Source organism: Xylaria bambusicola (genome assembly GCF_022495145.1).
Source record: "Xylaria bambusicola strain CBS 139988 unplaced genomic scaffold F5B22scaffold_45, whole genome shotgun sequence".
Classification (NCBI taxonomy): Eukaryota; Fungi; Ascomycota; class Sordariomycetes; order Xylariales; family Xylariaceae; genus Xylaria; species Xylaria bambusicola.
Window position 1 is genome coordinate 319421 of NW_025953598.1, and position 24013 is coordinate 343433.

A 24013-nucleotide genomic window follows, 5' to 3' on the forward strand; every position below is an offset into this window, starting at 1 on the left:
ACCCGCCCCAGTGTCCGCACCCCGCCCGCGGTTGACAGATGCAACGCTACGTGATTATCAGGACGTAACAAACCAAAAGAGGAGAGTCAAGAATCTTGCACGGCCGAAAGAGGTGGGGCGTCACAGCCGGCCCGAAGCGAGATGATGGCTTGGGGACCCCAGCTTACCCGGCTGAACGAGGCAACTAGTGCAATCTCCCATCCGAGCGGATGGCACCTGTCTCTCGCCCGTCTCGAGTGTGGTCTCAGGTTGACATTTCTGGTTCTGGACAAATCCCCATTATTACTTGCGAGGCGTTTTGGTCCAATCTTTGGTGAAAACAGGCTCGGCTCGTCTTCCCTGTCACATGCAATCAATAGCAATGTCTACTGTCCTGTACAAATCACAGATGCTATGCTCGCGTACCTAGGAGATAACAGTGGTAGGAGTGTGCGTGTGTATCTTCATGGCACGCACCGGTAGTTGGCATGATGAAATAGGGCTGCAAGCTGTTACACCATACCTAAACTAGGTAGTCATCTCTTGGTAACGAAGAAGAAGTTCAGTATTGGCGGAAGAGGCGGTTAACTCCCTCCTTCATATAGGACACCGCACTAGTGTAGGGCGAAATGCAGAAGATGGGCTTGACTTACTTACTTACTCTACTTACTTAGAGTACACTATCCTCCTGGCCACGATGGGCTGACATTTCCCTGTTTGGCATCTGACGGCCGTCCTCAATCACGTTTTGCAGTAGCCACCATGCCAGATGCATGTGTTAGTCGATAACGTGCATGGTGAAGGCTGCATGCAGTTCAACGGCGGCCGGTTCATCCAATAGACGCTTTCGGCTTGACGTATGGGAATATCTTGCGCCTCACCGCGACCTGTTTTCTTTGCTGTTGCTTTCGTGTTGCGATGGAGGAGCGCTGTTTTCTTGTTTCAGCTCCGTCATCAACAGCCATGCGATACAGAAGAGAAGCAAGGGTCGTACGACTCTGCGTTAGAGCAAGTTGGGATGCCTCCCCTTGTCATCTTCATTGGCGAGCGAGGGGGATTTCCCCTGACCGGAGCATGCCGGAGGCCAATCAGCTTGCATGCTATGCACACATTAGGAGATTAGCGATAAAGATCACCAAGTCTGACAGTTGGCCACCCTTGTCGCAATCTAGTCAGCTGTGACCCAACTTGGTGGTCCAAGTTTACGGACTGAGATCCGTACGGCTACACAGTAGATATGGGGGGATTCTATCATTGTCCGTTAACAATGGCATTGTGAATAATACCGGTATCGGCAGAATATAAACTACCGTACCTGGCAGTGCCAGAGAGAACAGGTTGGATGCTCGAAGCGAGCCAAAATAATACGACCCAAGCATCAGCCACCTACGAGGACACTTGGGGTTAACTGGGGCGTCGATGCTGAGTTTTGACGATACAAGAGACACTAAAGTGACGTCCTGTCCATATTAGCTAAGAGAGGCTCTTGGTGGCTTGCGAGCTGGGCCTTTGCACCATGACTATAAGGTGATAAATCACATGTTTCACGCTCTTCCAGCGCTGCACAGTACGCTGGTACTGCCCTACACGGTAAAGGGGGAACTTAGTCTTACCGAGCGGAAAGGAAGCAAAGTGCATGGCTGGTCCGGGATGCCTTTCCATGTAAGATTTCAGGCTGAGTCTGGACTTCTAGATGCTCGCTTATGCAGTGTCATCAAATTACCTACATGGAGGCTGCACATACGAATGCCCCCAAGTGACCATCCGCCCTACCACCTACCTATCTATCTATCCACGGTCCTGGGATCATGCTTTCAAACAGAATACCACTACACATCCTACTCATCTAAGAGGTTGGCGCTCCTTCTGGCTATAATTGGCCGGGGATTGTGAGAGAGCAACGCGGATCCTCATCACCTTTGATCAAAACTTCGGGGATAAACCGCGATCTCCCTTCCACGTATTTGACTGCCTTCCCCAAGCCCCCTACTTGAAGTTGAAGGTATTTTGAAGTAACGTATCCTCGAAGAGAATAACGATGCGGAGGAGCTAAATTGACGAGTTGTCTTCCTGATACAAAAAGTCGAGGTATGTCTAGCTCCAGCTCGTCATTGGCTTGCCCGGCCTCACTCCAGCTCACTCCGGGCGTTAGTCTCTCTTTCGTGTCGCCGTCGGATACCATATTCAGATTGAACGGGCGTACAATTCAGTAGTAGGTACAATTGGACTGAAACCACAAAAGCAAGATACTGACAGTTTCCTGAAGCCTAGCGTTCCGCTCTATATAAAACAATACAGCATTAAGCAAGCATCTACAACAATGTTGTCCCTCCTCGTTATTTCACTCACCTTCCTCGCTCATCTCGGTGCCGGGGCTCCTGCCCCTGACCTCCTCGGGCTGCCAATTGGGCCCCTACTGCCGCCCAATGCCACCGGTCCACTCGCTCCCGTAATCAGCCGTAAGTACATGCCACATCCCACTGTGACCTCTCTCCCGACTTTGATGTAAATCCCTACTGAACAATGTCCTCCAGTTCTCGCAAATTTAGGCAATGGCGATCCCCCGAAAATCCTATGGACGCCGAACCCCTCGCCAGAGTGCGCCAAAGAAGTTGGTGGCAACGGCGGAGAGCTCCAGTGTTGTCGGGTCACGATCGCAGGTGATTTGCCGATTGTGGTGTTCCTCGCCGAGATCTATGGGTATAACCTGAACCCCAACGATGTAAACGGGGTCATCTGTGAGTTCTTCCCTGTTTTCTTTCTTATTATATCTTTCTTAGGTTTTCTCTCGGCGTGGACGTACGGTCTGCCTCCTGCTCACGAGACACCTATCGCTTTCTGGTTGTTAGAATCTAGTTCAGGATGAAAACTAACAATATTGATTTCATTAAATTAGGTGATAATGAGATTGATAAGTGTCCCGGCGTGAGGGTATGCTGTCAAGTTAGCGCGCTTGTGAGTTCTCTTCTCGAATGTCCTACCTTTAATGTGTCTGACAAGAGTAGAATCCTCTGTTATCCCTGTATTGTGCAGACTATAATCCTAAGAAGAAGAGCATCGGATGATATACCCTGGACATATTGGGCACTGATACAGTCAGTGCCATAAATTCCAAAAGGTCACGACTGAGTGGTCAAGGTGTACGACGGACCAGTTCTCACATCATTTGTTGTGGCGACTTAATATTGTTCTTTTACTGTAAATTTCTTGCTTTCATTCCATCATGTAAACTGTATATTACTGAGTTGGAAGCTGCCGTTACCTGTTTTCATGTAGCTAATTCTCCAATATTATACAATATGTAGATGCAATGCAACGCCGGCGTGCGAAGCCCATGCCTTTATGTACAAGCGCACTCTTCGATCTAGTAACTCTATGTGGCTTTATTTTTACAACCGTAATGCTGTACAACTAATTACTTTTGGCGTTTCAGCGTCTTCATAGCCATATCGATGAGGCCATCTTTTGCTTCGCTGTCAGGGAAAGTTTCGAGAGCAGAGATCGCCCGTTGAGAGTAGTCCTCAGCTAACGCTCTTGTTTGTTCTATTCCATTACTTTGGATGACGAGATCGCGTGCCTATTTCATCTTAGTAAGACACAATTAGCACGGAAAGTGGCTATTAAAACTTACCTTTTGTACGTCACCTTCCTGGCTGAACTTCCTTCCCACCAAGGCGCCCAGCTCAGGAGTGGTCTTCCATGCAAATAATAAGGGGGCCGTCGCTAAACCTAGCTCCAAATCCGCACCGGCTGGCTTTCCTAGATCCTTCCCAGACTTGGTGTAGTCCAGCATGTCGTCCACTAACTGGAATGCCAAGCCCAGATTTCGGCCATAAGCATAGGCCGCATCAACCGTGATCGCATCGGCCCGGCCTAGCAACGCCGCTGCTCTACACGACTTCGATATTAAGCTCGCGGTTTTGAGGTATGTCTTTTGTAGATAATAATTGAAGATGTCTTCAGAGTACGTGGGGTTTCGCTCGTCGCGGGCCGTATTCTTTAGCTGCATGAACTCCCCTTCCACTAAATTTGCAATCACAGTAGCTAGAAGCTCGATAACTTCAGCATTCCGCAATCGGGCCAACGCAACAGATGCTCTGCCGAGCAAGAAGTCGCCAGCTAGCACTGCCATTTTATTACCAAATTCGAAGTTTGCAGATGGTGATCCTCGACGTGACACAGAATGATCGACCACATCATCATGAAGAAGCGATGCTGTGTGGATTAGCTCTGTAATTTCAGCTAATCGTCGCTGTGATGGGAGAATATCGCTTTCCGTAAATTCTGGTTCGGATGAGTAGCCAGACAAGGGGAAGGAGGGGTTAACGTCGGACAATATGTTGAGAGGAGATATTGAAGAGTTTATAGAATCTTGTAGGGACACCGGAGTGGAATCATTCTTAGGACAGAGAGCTGAGGCGCGAGACATTAGAAGGACTATGAGTGGCCGCACGTGTTTGCCCTCGGCTTGTGTGTAATATTTAGCAACTCGATCTAGCGACGGGTGACCGGACCCTAGAAGTTGTCTGATATTCCCTGTCAAAAACTTCATTTCCTTTGCCACAGTCCGGAGCGGGTCGATATGCATATCGCCCTTGGTGGCCCTCGACACAGCGTTCGAGACGACATTGGAGGCTACCGAGACAGCAGCGGCCCAGGCGGAGGACCGTCGTGAGGAATGGTGGTACAAGGCTCTGAAGGTTGCGCTCGTCGGACTGAGCAAAGAAGCTCTTCTGCAGTCGGAACAGATTGAGGAGACAGCAGGGCGGCCAGCTGCACGCGCATGGAGCAGGACTGTTCGTAGCTGCATATCCGCGGGATTCTGACCTCGATGGTCGCAAGGGCCCAATTAGCTGGGCTGGGCTGTCGAATAAGGATATTAAAGCATATGGCAGGCGCGGAAGCGAGGCGGCAGCTCGACTTGGAGGGAATTGGGCCGGGCCGGGAGCGGGAGGCGGGGGGGCGGAGGTTGAGGGTGAAGTTATTATTTCTCGTTGCGACCCGGGAAGAATGGTTTTCTCGGATGATGCCGATAATTATTCGCCATTGACTGGAACGAGGTACACAAAAATTCGATGTAACGAGCTATCCAGGTACTCCCCGGCGTATTACACTAGATGTGGTACATGCTATCTGTACGTGCCACCTGTAGCAGGTACACGGCAACTATCGTACAGTACCATCTGGTGGGGCTAGCGTGCTGTGGCTGAACCTCGGGCGGCTGAGGTCGGAGGTTTAGAGCACCGACACCACCTAGCTAGGGCACCCTTTACAGCAGGTACTTACCTGGTACTTAAGCTTAATTAAGCTCGAGCCAGCTTCTACCAGTAGGTAGGTAATTCCACTTCAATGGGAGATTACCTACACAGGTAGGCAATGCTGGTATAAACCCCTAGGTTTCCACCATTTTACAATGGCCCAGAGCACTCGCATCATCGCCCGACATCGAACGCAAACATGGTGCTCCTAACGATGACATCTCCGATGGTGGAGGCGCTCACGATCTTGAGGGATTCCATCGACTCCTCCATACCTTCAAGTGGCACTGCTCAGTCCGATGATGCCACGCCCGGTGAACCCTGCATGAAGGACCCTGCAGTTGGGAAACCTATAAGCCATGGACAAATCCTCGCGACAATCAAGACACTCAAGGCAAACGGCCATGCTGGGTTTAGACTGGAACATATGCTGCGTGGATCGGCTCTCTACGTGCCTCCGCCACCACCAAAGCCTGAACCAGTTCGTCCAATCTACTCAGTGCTACTGACGATCGCGGTGGTTAGCTAACAGAACGCAAGACTGACGAATATAAAGCCTTGATGGCACGACTTCGGATCGAAGAGGAAGAACGGTCGTACCAGCGCATGCTACGGAATGCACCCGCACGGGAGACATTTGCCGAACGATTCCCCCTGGCTCCCATGGCGCATTCGTTTGCTGAAGTCAATAAACCGTCCAGGAAATCCGACGAGGTTGTGGATGACATCGAGTTCGGAGACGTACAGAAGCAGATGACCTTAATCATCAACTTTCTAGTCAGCGTTTTCGGATGTGGAGCTGCGCTTTGGAAGCTTGCCCAGTGGTGGCCTGTATCGAGTCGATTATTCCTTAGCTTGGGCGGAGCCATCATTGTCGCCATCATAGAAGTGACTGTATACTCTGCATTCACGTGGAGAATATCTCAAAGCGAAAAGAAACAAACCAACAAGAGGGAAGTCCGAGAGGTGGTCAAAACGTGGGTCGTCGGTGATGAAAACGCTGAGGTAGATCTTGAAGAACCGACTCCTGGAGTCAAAGACAAATTGCATGGGCTGGATACCAATCTTCGACGACGGGTAAAGGAGAAAATATGAAGATGTGTTCCTCCATTAACTCACTATTCTTTTAATTAGCTAATTACTTCACTTCTTCACTTCACCATTTCTATCTCATGTAAGCCCTGCCTGTGAGTGCCATCATCTCACAGCTCTCATAATCCAATTACGTAGAGGACATGCTGGCAGCTGACAACCAGCTGGCGGGCGATCTGTGATACTCGACCCGCTCTGCAACTGCAGCCCCACCCCACGTCACAATTCCATTCTCTCGGGTCGCGACGCGTCTCTTGCTACCCATTAACGCGTCTTTTAAGTACTCAGGTATCTTTTCCTCAACAATTCACTGGCATCTTGTTGAAATCATTGCTGTCTACCTCAATCGCTCTATTCCGGAGATATTTCTCCTTGACGACTATTTCCTGATTACTTGTATATTCAACATTGGAATCGTTTCGCTTTTTTGTGTGCTCTATGCTGCCATTTTGAATCTCTCCAAATGGATCTGCACAACTGTCTGGCAAAGCAAGGATTACGGTTAGTTAACAGCTCCAACCATTGCTGTGGCGGCTTCGGCTGACGTCGTTATTACAGGATGTCAAGGAAGCCAGAGCGTCCATACATCTCTTCTTTGAAATCATCCCCTATGGGGCCCCGTCGACGAACGCTTCGAACCTACGGCAAACGCGTATTATCTATGGAATCGACCGAGCCTCCCTCAAAGCGACAACGTCTCAGCGGCTCTTCTGTTACTTCTATTGAAGATAAAGGAATCGATTCTATCTCCTCGGGACCTGAAGAGAGTGCCACAGGCTCATCATTAAGGTCTTCACCAATACCAACGAGAAAGGGTACAATTACTGCCTATTTCGGAAAGATAATACCACAGCTTCCGCGTGTTTCACCGTCCTCAGAGCCTTCCCCAGACCCAGTATCGGAGCCCAATGAACTTACAAGTACATCGCCATCATCGCCACCCATTGCCACTACTACAAGAACGAGAGGAGCGCGGAGGTTGAAGACTCGTATCATCAGACGGCGAGTAGATGAAGAAGAGAGTCTTGATAAGGGCCAGGGAAACCAGGATGGCGAAGAACGAGTGGATAATATACGCAGCACGGGTCTGTTCACAAATAAGGGCGCCCCCATGTTGTCGGAAGCAACACCTAGTGCTTTGAATCGGAGCCAAGGCATAACTAGGGATGGACCAGAAGGCAAGAAACCCCGAGAAAGCAGGCGACGAGAGAACAGAACAGCCTCAGTGCAGACCACATTGAGTCTCTCGACGAGAGAGACACATTACACAGAGTGTAAGGAATGCGGCATGCTATACAATCACCTCCACGAGACCGATGTTAAATACCATGCGCGACGCCATGCCTCGCTGCGGAGGGCGAAGACTCGGGCTAGTTCTAGGAGCGACGCAGTTGATACAAGTTGAAATAAACGGCCTGTGTGCACCTAGAAATTGTTTTACTATCCTAGTGCTAGGCATCTATGGCGATGGTGAGGCCTCTAATCGGTCAAATAGGTGATGTTTATGTGCTTGTATTAGTAAGCTATCCGTGCTTAACCAGACTAGTCCATGACACGTAGAACAAGATGTAAATATAATTACTCTAGATATACCACGTACCCAGTGCAGAATTCTTCTAAACTTCTTCGTCCTTGACCTACCGCTATAGCACTATCCACCCTGCGGTGTATTTAAACCACAGGGATTAAGCTAGACGAGACATATGGGTCACCCAATGTCCCAGACGTAGAGCATTATTTTGTATGGCATCCCAAGTAGTAACGGAGGAGAAAGTAGGTATTGCTCATTTAGAGTATTCAATTGTTACGCGAGGCTAGGCTGGACCTTTCTCATACAGCGCAATAGATCTACCAGAAGTGCTTGCGGTAGACTGCGCATAAAGCTTCATGTCAGGATATACACATATGATGGCCAGTGTGGTACGCTCTCACATGGACTTCAAACATCAGTAGTGCTAGATGTATTAGTCCAGAAGGGCATATCCATCGCAAACGAAGGATCCTTGAAACAACAGCGTCAAAAATCGAATACACGAAACCTGGGAAAAGGCAAATGGAAGGGGTGGGAACTCACCAAAGTGCTGAAGTCGAATCCGAAGAGAGCCATGCTGTCAATCGTGTCCGGCGATGTATCGTCCGCCCACCCGACCTCCTCAGCATCACTGTACGCGGGCGCCTCTCGCAGGAGTGTAGCGCATTCATACAATTTGCGCCGAATCGTATCGAGCATCGCGGCTCTGATATCGCGACCGACCTCCATGGCTTCGATCTGGCTGAGTATGCACGCCAGGAACAAGTACTGCTTCAGACTCGGCCGGCCGAGGAGTATGACGTGTTTCCACTGCACCTCGGTGTGGCGCAGATACCGCATGAGCGGCTCCCTCTGTTTTCGGGCAAGGAGCGCGAGGGGATCGGTGCGGGGGGCAGGAATATCCTTTTCACACGGGTCGTGTAGACGATCGCGCTCCTCCTCCTCGAGCTGCGTTACAATCTCAAGTGCTATCCCCAGAATCACATCCTGCCCTAGTGCGCCCTTGAACATTCCGCTGCCAGAGATGCAACAATAGGAGAAATCGTCGAGGACCGAGCCGGGGAGGTCCATCTCTTCAGTGTGTGAAGCCATGATCAAACAGGAGTCTAGATTAATCTTCCGTGATGGTAGGTAGCGGGCGTCGTGGCGCGACTGATGCATAAAGGGGCGATGGAGGAAGAGGATTAGCCGCCGGAGGTATGTGTCGAGGAACTTCTCGTGGAATCCCCGGGTGATGGTCTTTTCTGGTCCTTTGATCTCATCGGGATGAAAGAATGCTGTCAGCTCACGGCAATGTGTTTGAAGACTGTGGGATAGTGAGATGATTCTTTCGTACGAAATCTTTTGGCTGCAGTCGTTCAATTCTCGCACTATTTGCATGCGTAAGCGCAGCGACTTCGAAAACAAGATTTGGACCGAACAGTCCATTGCTTCGTGGTTCGTGAATGATTGGTTCACTTCTGAAATTTTGATATCGCCGAGTTGGGAATCCGAGATGTTCGACGGTAATGGGACATCATAATCGCCGGCATATAGTAGAAGTGGAAGGGTAGAATTTAAAGAATTAATCGTGAGCAGCTCGAGGACTGTTGGCCAGAGGCGTCGGCGCAGCTCGGACTCGAAGGGCGTCACTGATGCGTGGCAGCGAGGGTCGATGTGTAAACCTAATGTGAAGGATAGTTTTGACAGAGCCTCCGTGATTATAGATGCCGTTCCACCGAGCGAGCTGGTTTGGCGCGCCAATAATAGGAGGCAGAATACTTGGACCCCGTCAATGCTCATAGCGTCACGCTCCTATTTCTATGTTAGCAATGGCCCATGAAATAAGTGAATCAAGCTTAGGAAACAGTGTGCCTCAAATCTTACCGTGGGACCTGTAAGCCACCATTGCACAGCATACACCCAGTTACGAGCAGTACGTTTAATATCTCTCGCTATAGCTCGGTCAGTTAGGAAGATGGCACCGGTAGTGAGTACCAATGTGAGCTTCATGAGAAACTCGGTCCGGGCTAGGTCTGGCTGACTCCAGTAACTTTCATACTCCTTGATAAACGAAGGAATATGGAGAATACGGAACATTGGCTCGAAGGTTCGAAGATAGCCATCCACCGCTTGGTCACAAATGCTTCTAGATGGGATACTCTTGCGAAGTCCAGGCATAGGCTCTTGCAGAAGGTTAGCTCCGTGATTTTTAGCGCGACGACGAGCACCGGCAGCTTCGAGCATAGGTCCATTAGTCAACCCCTGTTCTCCATCAACAACGGAGTATGGCTTGGACTGCATTTGAGAAAGGATGCGGAACTGTCGTCAATAATTAGCCAGGAACAAAATTACACCAATTCACAAACATAGTACCTGCTCAAGTGAATGAACCCAATGCGTCTTTCCAAATAACCTTGTTTTTTCGTGCTCTGCCCGGAGATGTGGATGTGGCAGTTTGATTTGAAGGTCGGATTGGCCTGATGGTCTTGACTGAGAAGGCTGCGAGGTCCCGATGTCTCGCTCTATTTTGGATAGTCTAGCTTCTAGTTCCTTTAAAGAACTGTCATGCGGACTGCTGTGCCCGGGCCGTTGTAATAGTTGCTCTAGGACACTAACTCGATGGGACAAGCTCGACGTTGAGCTATCACTGGCACGATCTATACACGGTGATTCAACCGAGCTGGGCAGATCTTCATTATGGGGATCGTCAGATATACTGGCAAGAACATCCTCTTCTTGTATGGAGTCAAGCGGACGGGTCTTTGAGGGTTGTGATACAGATACGAGGTGGTCCGACCTGTAGGTACAGAGCAGTGACGCCCTTGATCTCATACAAGGCCGGCATGGAGATCCTCGGTCGCACTTGATTTTTCCTAATTAGATAAATTAGGTCTATTGTAAAATAGAGAATGATAGAAATTCCAGCTTTGTGAGCCCCAATGTGCGGCTTTCTGAACAGGAGTGCTTACGAGCTCGGCAAGGTTCACAGCTCTTAGCTTCTCTGTTACGATGGCGTCTGCGAGCCGCGGGGTTAAGGTGTTCGGTCATGACTTTGAATTCGGTATACAGCTAAAATCAAAGGAAACTATTTACAAATGTAAGGCTGCTAGAGTTGAATTGGTGAGCTGGGTTTGAATACCTCATCGAAATCTCGGTACTCCTGGAGCTTTAAACCCGAGGATCGCAAGACAAAGACCGAAGCCGAGGTTTACGTAAGACGATCCGCATTTGACCATTACTAGTAAATAACTCGGCGATAAATAGGAAATAACCATATGCTCAGGACTATTTCGATGCTATCGCAGCCGTGCCAGCAATTGCAGCTGCATTACCATCGGGCTCGTCACGTTCTCCATCGCAGTCCCATTTGAAAGGACCTATAAAATTCGTGGAAATGCAAACTGGCTGCCGCAGACCAACAACGGGAAATAGCCGCCCATGCACATCCTGAAATGAGTGCTTCAACAATTGGCCGTTTTTCGTAAACCAGATCTTGCCTGTAGTAAGATCTACTCCGCATCCCACTGTATCTCCAGACTGGTATCGAAGTTCCCGGTCCGAGAACCCTCCTTGCCCATCGCCGGTGCTACGGTAAAACCCTCCGTCATCGCCGTGATAAGCCCACGAAGCCGCTGATTTCGCCTGGTCCCGCGGCGGCCACCCCGGGAAATCGATAGTATCACCACGCAGGGTGCAGAAGCCTATGGCAAACTCCGGATATTCTGCTATGGACTGTGTCTCAAAGGGCTCGCTGGTGATTTCGAAGTAGAAATCATCCAATCCAGCCGGCAGTGGACGATCCGTAGTGACACAGATGCGTGTTCCGTTCGCGTAAGTGATTTTTAGACCGTCCTCCGAGATGGCACCTTTGAGATCGCTCCTTTCCCATCGACCTGGAAGTAGCCCTTTCCAAGCTATCTGTTTCTTGAGCAATTGTTCAACCTCAGTTCGTTGGAGCTTTCTCGCCAACTCCAAAGGTGTCCAGCCAAATTGGTCCCGAAGACTAAAGTCTGCGCCGATTCCCTGAAGTTGTCTGATGATCTCAATGCTGCCATTCTCGGCACATAAACACAAGAGTTCCGCGTCATTTTTCGCCGCTAGTGGATTCTTTTCGATTAATTGAGAGATGGTGTCTTCATAGGAGCTCTGATGGCTGAGTGCCCATTTCTCGTAGGCAAGCACAAGAGCTGTTCTGGAGCTTTGGTCGTTCACTAGAATCTTCGCATCGGCGCCTGCTTCAAGCAGAGCCCTGACACATTCGGCATACCCTTTCCATGCTGCACGGTGAAGTGGTGTCATCCCGTGTCTTCGGTCTTCTTGGTCTAACTGAAGACTGGCTACATCACTGTTTCCCTTGACGTTATCGATCAGCTTTCGTACCACTCGCTCATACCCAGCTGATGCTGCTTGGCGGAGAGGCGTCCTCAACCCTTTCGTGGCTTTGTTGATCTCGGAGAAGGGGACTTTCTTCTCTAGCAATGTGTCTAGGATGAAGACAGCCGTATCTTCCGAATTTCCTTGACAAGCGTAGAATAAGGGATTTCTGTCGTGCGAGTCCAGGCAATTGATCTCAGCGCCATGCTCTAGCAACTTCTCGATGCATTCCTTTTCTCCACTCCAAGCAGCTTCGTGAAGGGGCGTTCGCCCGGCTTTGTTAGTACGGTGGATATTTGCACCCTTACGAATTAGCAGGTCGACACACTTCACGTGGCCGTATGATGCTGCGAAATTCAGAGAAGTGTTTCCAAAACTATCATCGTCGTCAATCAGTTCAGCATCACGAAGCAGAACCTCTAGACATTTGAGTTCGCCCCATATACTAGCCAGTTGCAACGGCCGCCTTGAGTAGTTATCGTCCTCGTTAACATTAGCACCACGATCCACTACACAGCTAGAGTTAGTTTGAATCCCCTTTTCTTGTTTGTGTCTCTGAATGCTATGCAACAGTTGATAGTTTCTAACCCGAACATTGCCACGGAATAGCTGGTGCTGAAGATATATTGGAAGCAGTACTTACGAAAGGCCTTCAAAAGCTCAATAGGAACCTCTTTTCTCCAAAGTAGGACATGTAGAGGAGTTTCCTTGTCTTTGCTCTTGATATTGATGTAATTGCTGCTGGCTTTAACTGAAGAATGATTCAAGATGAGGTCTAGTGCATCGGGGTCTTCTCCTTTCCAAGCCAGGTGATGTAGCGCGGTAAAACCTTCGAGCCTGCCATGTATAAGAGGATCCGCACCATGTTCTAGCATGAGCTTGACTGTATCCACGCTGGCATCTTGAATCAGCCATGTGTGGAAAGCTGGTGCTGCATCTGCTGACTGTGCGTTAATATCGCCCCCTCTCTCGAGGAGCAATCTTAGCATTTCTGGGCTAGCACCTCTCAGGGCGCCCGCTTGTAAAGCGTTATATGAACCTGATAGTTCGTTTGGGTCTTGCTTCCGGTCTAGGAGGTGCTTAGCCCAACTCACAAGGCCTAGGTAGGAGGCTACGTGAAGTGGTTTTCTTGAGGATCTCAAATAAGTACTCGACTCTCGATAGCTGAAGACTCTTTGCCAGGATCCAAAAACGTTTGTATTCTCGCAGAGGCGGTCAAGTTGAGCAAGTACTTGCGTCCACTTATCATTTCCTGCACGCTCTTCTTCGCTCCACAGGTCTTCAGCCTTGCGAAGGTGATACGGCCAGTAGTGAATTTCGTATCTGGAGCTGAACTCCGGGACCGGGTCAATATCCTCTTCGGTTCCACCAGTTGGGTTCTCTGCATCATCATCCTCCTCATCTACTGATCCATCGCTGTCATCGTCATTCTCTGATTCTTTGGTTTCACCGTCAGGCTTCGTTTCCGCGTCGTCTTTCTCATCTGTAGTAGTTTCATGACGTGCCACGAGCGTGACAACATCTGCTTTACTGGTACCGTCGTTTATCGTCGTACCCCCTTCCATGTTGGCGGCATTTTTCGTGTTCATCTCAGGAGTTTCAGAGGAGCCATCTACGAGAGGCTGCTCTTGTGCTTTCTGAGGCTCTAGCTCTTCAGTAGCTAGACTAGTTTCATAGAAAAGTAGTTGCGCCCTTTTCTGGAATAGAGGGTGGTTGAGGTGGCGTAGTGAAGCTAACGCAATGTCTAAATGGCCTTCCTTTTCAGAGACAATTAGATGTTTTGGCCCTGACATGAATACCCCACATCGCGAGCACATATGAATTTCTTCATTTTGAGGGTTTTCATGGGAGCTCTGATGACTAGCACCTTCGACACAGAACTCTCTCACTTCAGTATAGTTTCGTAACGAAACAAAACTAGGGGAAGCGTCGTCAAGTTCCATATCTAAGAAAGGGCCTTGAGTGTCTTCCAATTGAGTTTTCTCTAGATGCGAGGCTAGCGGGAATACTTCAGCACTGTATTCACCCGTCAGTGACTCGTTATCTGGGGTATCAGTTTGGTATGTGCCTCGGAAAGCATCCATGACGACTTCTACCGTTAACATCCTCGGTCCTGGTGCTAACAAACACCAGGTAACAGCGACTCGTAGAAGATCTAGGTAATTGGGCTCCATCTTTTGTATCGCCTCTTCGTAAGTGTTGGATACCTCGCGAGGCTCAGGCAGCAATTCCAAGTGCTTGTCTAGCGGGCCCTGGAATGGCTGGCGGATGAACGGGATCCCGGTTTCCGTGATATAGTTGAAGTTTGGTCCGGCTTTCTTAAGTATGATGTTCATTGCCTTATCCGTTTCTTCTTGGGTTATTCCTTGCAACGATTTGAGTGCCGCAGATAGCCGGGTTCTCATATCTTGATGATTGCGATCTTCCATTTTCAACTCCGTATACGCGGACCGCAAGGGCACTCTACAGCCCACTAAGATTTTGATCTGAAATTTGGAAGGTTCCAAATCGGTAGTCGGGTTAAGTACCATCCGAAGCTGGTCGATCAGGTGCTTTTGGTCATCAGCTTGCAAAGCATCAACGGCGTCAATGATAACAACGATGGATCGTTTCAACAGCGCAGATAGTTTTGGCATGGCTACCGCAAGATCCGCTAGACTGTCGTCATTCCCAATGATATGGGCTATACCCCCTCTAGCTTTCGCCGTTGGCTCACTTCCTCTGGTATTGCTAAGCTCAGCGCTTTTAGCGTTAGAGAACACTGCGTTGCAAGCTTCTAGAAGAAGCAAATCATTTCGCTCGCTCCTTGCTTGGATATAGACCTGATACAATAGAGAGTTGCAAACTTTTATTGCTTTAGTGTTGGTCTCGCATGAGAAATAGATTGGAATCGTATTATCTTTGTCCATATTATCACAAAGATGCTCGGTGATGAACCCTAGCAACGTCGATTTTCCGGTACCTATGTTAACGTCAATATGATTCACTATAGCAGATTGATAACTAGGGTGACATACCCTGTCTCCCGGTAACCCAGAGTAATTCGTTGGAATTCGCTTGGTGCCACTTGAGAAAATCCTTATCTTCGAGTATCCATTCACATGTCCCTGCAAAACGCCTACTCAGTGCTGTGGTCAGAGGCTCTTGCACACCGTCTTCAGGACTCAGCTTCTTTTTCGTCTTCTCGAAGTTGACTATTGCAAAATCCCAGGGGGTCTTCGGCTTGGTTGTTGCCTCAATGGATTGCTTCACCGCATGTATTTCGGCAATGAATTCTTCACGGTATTTCTTTTCACTATCATGAAAACTTTGCATATCTTCCAGTGTCTTCTTGAGAGATTCCATATCAGCCTCTTGTTTATCATTGAACTTGAGTGATTTGTCCTGATATGCCGCCATGCTGTACTCGAGCACTCTTGACTTGCGAGTCTTGATTTTATCGAGTAGATCTTGAAATTTTAGTTTTGATGTGCCAAAGAAATCTGCGACAACGTGAGTGACCTTTGATATCGAGCTGGCTGAAACATGCCTCTTGATCTCAAAAGAGAATCGAAGAACGGCTATGTATGCTTCCATGATGTTGTCGAAGAGTATTCCCACCAATGAGTCCTTTCGCGCCTTTTTGGAACCGCTGTCATACAGATTATCGTAGTGCGGGATCAATATCATAATCTCTGTAATATCTGTAAGGCCAGACCCGAATAACGAATAGAGCTCATAGTTGCCTTGAATCGCCGATAAAGTTAGTCTGACAGCAAGCCAAGCAAGACCGGCACTTTCTGGCGCCCCTTCCATGACGAAATTCCCGACACTAATGAAATTTTGTATGTTTTCCATGATCTTGTCGATCCAATGAGCTGGTACCGTTACCTTGCCAATCTTTCGATCACCCCATTTCTTGTCGGTATGAGCCTTTAACGACTTGGCCTCTTCAGCTGCTCGATTGGGGGCCTCTCGTGTTGCCAGGAAGTTCTCGAGTAGTTCATGTTCCTTCCCAGGTTTAAGCTCCTGTAGCATCTGGGTTCTGAACGCCGCAAGGGCTTCATTGTACAGCCTCGTCGCGGACATGATCTCTCCCGTGTTGAAGATTGAAAAGTTTGTTAACTTAGGTACACCAATGCAACACTGGCCCACTAACTCATGGCCTATCTGCGATCGGTGAGGAGTGTATTGTTGAAACTTGGAGGGGACAGGATTCACCACAATTTTCAAGAACGTTGAAGTATTCTAGATTATGTGATATTATAGTCCATTCAATCATTGAAATCGAAACGATGTAGGCTAGCTTGGCACAGGCCTAGACTGTTCTTTAAATAGAAGTGGGCAAATATTCCTTGTGCTTGCAAAGGTATTTGGTTGGCCTAAAATCGACATCACTATAAGCTGTCATCACCACTTACCGATGTTGGAATAGCTTGAGCCCAATACCACCAAAGCCCCGCATCTCATGACCCTTCAACACGAGTTCTACGGTACCTAGTTCTTCTCAATGAGACAACCCCAACCCCCTCCCTCTGGGGGAAAGCATCTTTGCTCAAGAGCACTCGACAAGCGGATGTTTATTGTCCAGCAAAGTGAATGAAGCCCATTTACTGTACGCCCAAACAACTAGTAGTCTGTAATATTGCCCCTAGGTCTCTAATAATCCCTGAGATTTTGCTGCATGTAGTCAAAGTACTTACAAACTACTCAGATGCTGCTGTGTATAGACGCTAGTGAGTATCAGTTCAGTATGGTCACGCTAAGCATTAACTAATACCTTCTAATGATAAATCAAGAACTCGACGAATGAGGAAGAAGTACGCTGAATATGTGTCTCATGGCAATGAAACTTTCCTTTGGTGCAGCTAAGAGAATTATACTTATGCTAACCGATGCGTCTTCCTACGCTTGGACGAGACTGACATCATCAATATAGAGACTGGGCACGACCCCGCTGAAGCTATAACCGCCATTATTGAAGTAGAATTGGATGTAAAAATACGGCCACTCCCCCGAATTGAAAGAACCCGTGTACCGTCTCCAAGTCGTGTCCACGGCTGGAGTTAGCAGTCTATTGGAGAATGTGCTTGGACTCTCTGTCAGCACAAGGTCGGGAGGCGCCGGTCCTTTCTTCAGCCCTTGGATGATGAGATTAATGTAGTCGATGTCAGAGTCGTTTGGGTCGGTCAACGCGTCTGCCCTGGCCCAGAACGTAAAAGTATAATCAGTAAATGGGCGCATCAAGCCGGTAGCGAAGAGATAGACGTTGCGGGAAGTGAAGTCGCCTGGGGCCTCCGGTGTGAAAGTTACGCGGAAGAGATTAGGAGGTGAATGCGCAAGCGACGGGTTAGATATAATGGAATAGTTGTTGACATTGTAGGTTCGCCCAACATATATGGCCTGGCTATCACTTTCGAAGTTCACGCTGAGTGCCGTTGGAGATGGGGCGAGTGGCAGAGTAGTACACTGGGTTATGCTGGCCTTGGTTGCGAGGGTAGTGGCTCCAGATGGATAAAGACAGGAACAAGCAGATGATAAACGAGTAACTCCACACGACGACTGGATGGAATTGAGACTTGCTGTAGTAGGAGTGGCTCCAGATTGAGGTGGTGCAGTGAATGATGCGCAGAATGCAGTGGATTGGACAAGATTGCGGTAACAATTGTCTTGGTTACACCCCGTTTGAGTACAAACAGTTGTGGACGACTGCGCACGAACTGATGGCGTTGCCACAATGAAAGCGAGGAGGAAATGGCTAATCGACAGCATTTTGTTTGACTGATGCTTGAAAGCCCAATAGCAGGTTTTAGATCACTGCCTATTGTCACTAGAAACACTATTAACAAGGGGTTAGATAGAGAGGTTCCATCATCTGCCTTTATAGTGCCGAATTCCTGCCTGCCTGCCTCCTGTTAATGAGGGTTTGGCAAAATGTTTTCAGCTGATAGCACCTATAGTTCTCAGCTATTAGAGTTAGTGGCGTGTCAGTCGTGCGCTTACATGATCGAACACGAGCTGTGGCTCTTCAGCTCCAATGCAGGGGGCCGGCATAGAACAGTAAAACATACCACTACAAGTGAAACGATAGTGCTTAGGCTACTTGTATTGGGCTGATGTTGCTCCGTCTTATGTTGAGAGTCGATCTGAAAGAATGTCGTTAAGAAGTTGGAGAAGCTAACAAGATCAACAAGGGGGTGATTGATTGCTTCAGGGCAGGTTGTTGTAGAGACACGTCGGCCAAAGTATATTTACGGACGTATAAACGAACAAGGTATAGTATTAGTACTTGAGAAGCCATGAATCCTAATCCGGCATTTTCGTATTCGTCAGTTGTAATAGCTTCTGATTGTACCCTACGATGGCTAGCGGAGTCAACTAAGGTACAAATCGCTTTCATGTGATGCCATTTAGCAGATTTCCCAGCGACACTTTTTTGTGTTATTGGTTGCCTGTCATTATCATCTATCTTATCAGTATCATAGCTAATAACTGGTATCATGTCCCTGCTACTCAATTTTCTAAGAGTGAACTTGCATGCAAAAGAAATGAAGAAATGGGTTGGCGGGGTGTCTTTGGATGAACGGCCCAACCAAATCGCAAGCTAGGTGGATTACGGCTTCAGTAATATTTACTAGTCGAAAGTTTGAGGCGACCCAAAAAGAATAGTGATAAATAGGTCAAAAGGCCTAAGTTCCAATAGTTATTAAATGTGTTCCGGTATAATTAATTAAGAGGAACGATACCTCCTGATGTGGCAAGGGCTACCAGAACGTATATTACAGTTGACTCGATAGCAGCTATGGATGCCATTATCGAAGTATGTGAGGAATTTTCTGTTCGGATAGTTTTAGAGGCCTCTAGGATGAATGGGAAAAAATGGAACGAGAGGAAAAGATGGCATGAAAGGTGTAGGGAAAAACTAGGCCATGAGTTTTGTACTTGCAGCCAACAACAGGTGTGCTCACATAAGTGCTCATTAGGAAAGCTTTGGAGAGGGTAAGAGTCGTAATTCAAGTAAGCACTCTGCCTTGATGTAAGCATTAAGAAATTCTAATCCACAATTGGTATTTGGGTATGTTATATGATAACATCCCCTGACTAGCTCTGTGAGTTCAAGACCCTAATTAGTTAAGAGGTTTGAAGACAAGGTCAAGATCCCCAGGAATAGCTACAAACGCATCTACAGCATCCCAGACCACACCATCATGAGCTTTTTTTACCAGGAGCAAATGTAAATGTGAAATTGGCAAGAATCATGACGGCAACTATGCGGATCTCAAATAACCCCAGCTGTTTTCCAGGGCAAGAGTGACGCCCTAGTATCGTATCAGTGGTAGATTTCGAGGGAGAGCGACTGAAAAAGGGGCCATACCCATCGAAAAGGGGTTAAAGGCACGGGTGTCCTGTACCATATGGGGCATTGTAGTCCATCTCTCGGGTATGAACTCCGTGGCTTTCTCAAATGCCGACTCCACTAATTATCAGTCTGCGTTAGCATGATGAACCGCGGAATATATGAGAAACTGTCTGAAAACACATAGTAAATCGGATGTGAGGCAGTAGTACATCTTCCAATAGACCACCTGGGGGCTACCACAACCGTGTCTGGGGGTATCCAATGATTTCCTATTTGAATTCGCGTGCTAGTTGTCTGTCGGGCACCACCTGAAGGTATAGATGGATACAGTCTCATGGTCTCATTGATGCAAGCGTCCATCAAGACTAAATTTCCAAGCCTCTCCGCAGCGACCCCTTCTGTCAGCACACGCTCTTCATCATTGAGAAGTGTGATGATTCCTGCAGTTTTGATCTCGTCCCGTAGCTGCATCTGAAGTTCTGGTCTCGGTGCAAGTGCATAAAATAGCATGGTAAGGATTGACGACGTGGAGTGGCTACCGCCAATAGCTATGGCAAAGGTGTCACCGCAAAGGGATAGACGCTCAATCGCCTTGTTATCGCCATCACAGATGGCCGAATGGATAAAATGCCCTAAAGCTGTCTTTTACCTTAAGTTTTGAGCGTCACAAAGAGTTGCGTTCATTTTCAGCTGCTCATCGCATATGTCTTCCACCCATGTGAGAATCCGAGTGAGCCTGAGATTGCTTGTATCTGACTACTGCCCTCATTGTGCGACTGTGGATACGTACTGGAGTTAAGGATACCAAGGGCTTCATCCCAGCGTTTTCGCTGTATGCCGTACCCTTCCTTTGTCCGGATTGATGGTATAGAAACATATGGCATCATAAGATCGTACCAGGGAGACTTTATACAAGTCGCTCCAACTCCACTCATTGCTTTCCATACAGCTGGGTCCACAATAGTGAGTTCTTGGGGTCCTATAATACGTTAGCTTATGATCTCAGGTGATAGAGCTTGGGATACTGCTATTGACTGCTACTTGTATCATTGAATGCCAAAGCAAGGAAGCTGTTTATCAAATGAAGTCTGGTCTCTGCATAGCATCATACATATTATTGACGTGTGAAAAACCAATATCCACACATACCTGTGCGTACGACACTACCGTAAGTATGGTAGAGGTCGTCAAAAATAAGTAATTTGGCGTGCTAAATATATGAAATAAATGCCATAATTTTGACACCGCTGCCAAACGGGGACCCGGGAAATGTCTCAAAGGATGTTCCCGGAGACGATAAGCCACAATGCTGGTAAATAATGAGCAAACGTAGGAGCTGTTCAGGAGGAGAAGAGTCCTGGGGATGGATATGTGGTTAATTTCACTTCCATTCCATTTCCCTATTTGGTGGGCAAAGCTAAACACGCCTGCAATCGACAGCATAAAAATGAGCCAAATTTTGAGATAAGTCATAGAATAGAGATGATGTTCGCCGTAGATGAAGGATACCCTATGGGATACAACACCCAATAGGCTCGCGATGATGACAGTATACATCAGTAACATGACATAAAATGGGCATGAGAAAATTATGATAAATAGAGGTGTCACAATCATGAACAGAGGAGAAGTAGGATAGTTAATATGCGCGGACTATAGTTATATTAATACTACACGCTCAACACATAGTGCCCGTGTTGAGTCAACGACTCCGATATTTTCACAGCCTAGAAACTCATACAACTCTTATGTGGCCTTACTTCTGAGCTGTACATATCCTGGTGTCGTGTATACTTCACCGGAATCTAGCGATAGTAGTCTAGCCATTCATCGCGCTACAACAAAGTCCTAGTGGCGCATTAAGGGAGAAGCATGATGTTGGATACGCCCGTCTTATCGTTGGTGAAGGTGCGTCCTGCCACAATTACTGTTAGCTCAGAAATAGCTATACACAGGGCTTATCTACGCATCTTGGGGACACAACGGGAACTTTACAAGTTACCACCTGACCTGATAACCCCCACGATAGTACACCGAAAGTTTGTTTTGAAGCGGTCTGCTTTAGTGATGATCCATAATTACAGCCTCATAGCGAGCCCTATTATTATCCCTTGCTTTGTCCTGTTAGCGCCACAACAACAATTAGTATCTGACATAGAAAGACCTATACCCGCAGTAAAAGATAAGCTCTGAGACAATTCCCGACAGACTGGATACCGTTATCTCGGCGATCTCGAACATCGCCGATGGTTTTCGAGATATCACTGCGAGAGAGATGGCATGGTGTAAACTTCGATACCTGTTGGATCAGGTAGAGGGTTAGCCGTAGCAATAATTTCGGGACTCTCACATATATCAGGACTGCAGATCTTCAAGGCCCTATCTTCCTTAAGGGGGTAAATTACGGCCTTTAGATATGCCCCGCCATGACAGTGAAGCCTCGCTTAGCTGTTTCAGTTGCTTCTAGGGTCATGTAATCTGCCTTCTATCATCATAGCTCTGATGAGCCAATCATTATGCAGTAAGTTTCTCCATGTCGCGAATTAGACATTGGATAAAGAGCCTTCTATTCAAGCTCATAGAGACTATCATTAAATGAGATACGTGTGAGAAATCTAAAGAATCTATCCTAAACAAAATGGGCACTGCTAGGCTATTGAGCTGGTATAGTTGAGCCGCTATGCGTAAGCAGAATCTTATAGCTAGAAGACAGCTAGCCAGATATGTTCATATAACACGAGATCAGGCATGAGGTCTTGTGCGAGTAATTCTTCCATATCAATGTTTGGACGTAGAATAGGGAGCCGTACCCTTGATCAATTAAACTTTAAAAAGTAAAAGCTCCCCCGGAAAGGCTTGAACTTTCCACCTCCTGGTTAACAGTCACCATAGAAATGATTAGATTAAATTATCATAGTGTTAGATTCTTAGCTTACGATGCGTTAGCCAATTGCGCTGCGGAGGATTAAGGAAGCCACTAGAGCTTTGATTGGCATATATTTCTGACGACTACCCTTATTAAGCGAAGTGTAGAAGCCTTACAATGATCTTACTATGGGTTTTCGTTCTTTAGGATGTATAGGAAATTCTATATGTATAGCAAATGAAAACCCTTACTTAAGTTCTTATAGGAACTCCACAGATAGTGATAATAACAGGCTATATTTAGTAATAGGTACAATCTAACGAGCCTTCTCGGTCGAGTGAGCAGTGAATCATCGATATGGTATTTCGACGGTGAAGCGAGAGTCTATGAAGTCTTCTTATTCTTTCAAAATACCGGTTTGATCCCTTTATATGAGCATCGAGGCGTCGTCATTAGCGTACGAATCTATGATAGATGAGAGTAAGGGAGTTTGTTCTTATGGCCCTGATTTATTATAGGTATTAGGAATTACAGCAAACCCCTGTTACTACCTGCAGGGGCAAGTTATAAAGTTCCAGACAGATTAAATATTTCCATAAATAATTTATACGCTTTAATATACTTGTGGGTTTATCGCTAGTCGCCTTAGACTTTCTTCGAGTTGGCTGGACTTTAGGAGAAAGCCGTCAGGTTGCAAGGGCGCGCTTGATGAATGAGGAATATATATGATCGTTAAACTGGGACAATATTTCGTAAGTTTATGCTTTCCGTGGCAGCGGACATGATGCCTTATTGTCGATATCATCCGTGAGATTCATGGTATACAAGAAGCTATGCATTTAAAACTCGGGGGAATATATGGTCTAGCTATCGATTTTATAGCTGATCTACCAGCACTCAAGATCCTAGACTACTATAAGGCTCCTGAGAGTAAAAACAGGTTACCTAGCTTCGAGGCTTCTTGTTTAAGGCCTGAAGCTGAGCTCACTCTAATAAGCTTAAGTATCATAAAGCGGGGGCTGCAAGATCAAAGGGGTTGATGTGGCTAGCTTATGGCTAGTTCTGTGTGCTAAACTAGCTTCTTGGACAAGTGGCGCCTGCCTCAACTTCCAAAGCATACCTCTCTATATGTACTCAGTAAGGTCAACTTTTTAAATGGCTCAAAGAAGCTGTATAACCATATGCACATATATGCATGTAGTACCTGATAATTAGTACCTCAGGTATGGATACCTAGGTACCTGAGCTAGGTATAGGTTGCAACTAACCCACCGAAGTAGAACAGACCACCTTGAATATCTTCAGCTACTACATCAGCTGTAATGTGCTAAGATTCAATGCATGAGAGAAACAAACAAGACTTCAACTTCTGCTCAAGGATCTCTAGAATACCCTCACCTAGGTCCCTTTGATTGATCGATTTATGGTGTTTAACGTCGTAGGGACTATTCTGTGTTGCAGTTAGTCCGGGCCTCTGCAAGAGCACTGGGACGTGGCCAGCGCTGCACACAGTCAAAACAAGTCAAGCAATTTGTCTTTATCTTGTTTTCTCTGATTTGAGCCCATTTTTGGCCTTATTTGACCTACTTGGC

The 24013-nt window shown here is 47.4% G+C and overlaps 10 protein-coding genes across 10 annotated transcripts; 3 read left to right on the forward strand and 7 right to left on the reverse strand.

Annotated features, from left to right (window-relative positions):
* Positions 1-2299: 2299 nt before the first annotated feature.
* On the forward strand, positions 2300-2845 carry F5B22DRAFT_649715 (uncharacterized protein; the record flags this gene model as incomplete). Its single annotated transcript, XM_047979215.1, has 2 exons — positions 2300-2438; positions 2514-2845. The coding sequence occupies 2 exons, from the start codon at positions 2300-2302 to the stop codon at positions 2843-2845; spliced, it is 471 nt and encodes a 156-aa protein (XP_047827785.1).
* Positions 2846-3240: 395 nt separating this feature from the next.
* Positions 3241-4889, reverse strand: F5B22DRAFT_385701 (hexaprenyl pyrophosphate synthetase-like protein). The gene is made up of 2 exons (XM_047971329.1): positions 3611-4889; positions 3241-3556 (listed from the first exon to the last, which is right to left on the reverse strand). Exons 1-2 carry the CDS (start codon positions 4787-4789, stop codon positions 3395-3397), a joined length of 1341 nt encoding a protein of 446 aa, XP_047827786.1. The 5' UTR covers positions 4790-4889; the 3' UTR covers positions 3241-3394.
* Positions 4890-5256: 367 nt separating this feature from the next.
* Positions 5257-6655, forward strand: F5B22DRAFT_385616 (endoplasmic reticulum-based factor for assembly of V-ATPase-domain-containing protein). The gene is made up of 3 exons (XM_047971327.1): positions 5257-5718; positions 5778-6424; positions 6611-6655. The coding sequence occupies exons 1-2, from the start codon at positions 5437-5439 to the stop codon at positions 6330-6332; spliced, it is 837 nt and encodes a 278-aa protein (XP_047827787.1). The 5' UTR covers positions 5257-5436; the 3' UTR covers positions 6333-6424; positions 6611-6655.
* Positions 6611-7936, forward strand: F5B22DRAFT_385698 (uncharacterized protein). The gene has a single exon (XM_047971328.1). The coding sequence runs from the start codon at positions 6889-6891 to the stop codon at positions 7732-7734; it is 846 nt and encodes a 281-aa protein (XP_047827788.1). The 5' UTR covers positions 6611-6888; the 3' UTR covers positions 7735-7936.
* A 37-nt stretch (positions 7937-7973) lies between these two features.
* On the reverse strand, positions 7974-11037 carry F5B22DRAFT_385915 (uncharacterized protein). Its single transcript, XM_047971332.1, has 5 exons — positions 10812-11037; positions 10216-10715; positions 9727-10161; positions 8404-9654; positions 7974-8331 (listed from the first exon to the last, which is right to left on the reverse strand). Exons 1-5 carry the CDS (start codon positions 10888-10890, stop codon positions 8269-8271), a joined length of 2328 nt encoding a protein of 775 aa, XP_047827789.1. The 5' UTR covers positions 10891-11037; the 3' UTR covers positions 7974-8268.
* Positions 11038-11127: 90 nt separating this feature from the next.
* On the reverse strand, positions 11128-16284 carry F5B22DRAFT_638524 (ankyrin repeat-containing domain protein; the record flags this gene model as incomplete). The annotated part of the gene is made up of 3 exons (XM_047977597.1): positions 11128-12725; positions 12860-15178; positions 15234-16284. 3 exons carry the CDS (start codon positions 16282-16284, stop codon positions 11128-11130), a joined length of 4968 nt encoding a protein of 1655 aa, XP_047827790.1.
* A 287-nt stretch (positions 16285-16571) lies between these two features.
* F5B22DRAFT_619744 (uncharacterized protein) lies at positions 16572-18146 on the reverse strand. Its single transcript, XM_047975792.1, has one exon. The coding sequence runs from the start codon at positions 17965-17967 to the stop codon at positions 17101-17103; it is 867 nt and encodes a 288-aa protein (XP_047827791.1). The 5' UTR covers positions 17968-18146; the 3' UTR covers positions 16572-17100.
* Positions 18147-19320: 1174 nt separating this feature from the next.
* Positions 19321-20200, reverse strand: F5B22DRAFT_385998 (cytochrome P450). Its single transcript, XM_047971335.1, has 3 exons — positions 19765-20200; positions 19571-19672; positions 19321-19514 (listed from the first exon to the last, which is right to left on the reverse strand). The coding sequence occupies exons 1-3, from the start codon at positions 20063-20065 to the stop codon at positions 19402-19404; spliced, it is 516 nt and encodes a 171-aa protein (XP_047827792.1). The 5' UTR covers positions 20066-20200; the 3' UTR covers positions 19321-19401.
* F5B22DRAFT_385997 (uncharacterized protein) lies at positions 20201-20590 on the reverse strand. The gene is made up of 2 exons (XM_047971334.1): positions 20346-20590; positions 20201-20291 (listed from the first exon to the last, which is right to left on the reverse strand). The coding sequence occupies exons 1-2, from the start codon at positions 20488-20490 to the stop codon at positions 20242-20244; spliced, it is 195 nt and encodes a 64-aa protein (XP_047827793.1). The 5' UTR covers positions 20491-20590; the 3' UTR covers positions 20201-20241.
* On the reverse strand, positions 20391-21329 carry F5B22DRAFT_385985 (uncharacterized protein). Its single transcript, XM_047971333.1, has one exon. It carries the CDS (start codon positions 21170-21172, stop codon positions 20633-20635), a length of 540 nt encoding a protein of 179 aa, XP_047827794.1. The 5' UTR covers positions 21173-21329; the 3' UTR covers positions 20391-20632.
* Between the last annotated feature and the right edge of the window lie 2684 nt (positions 21330-24013).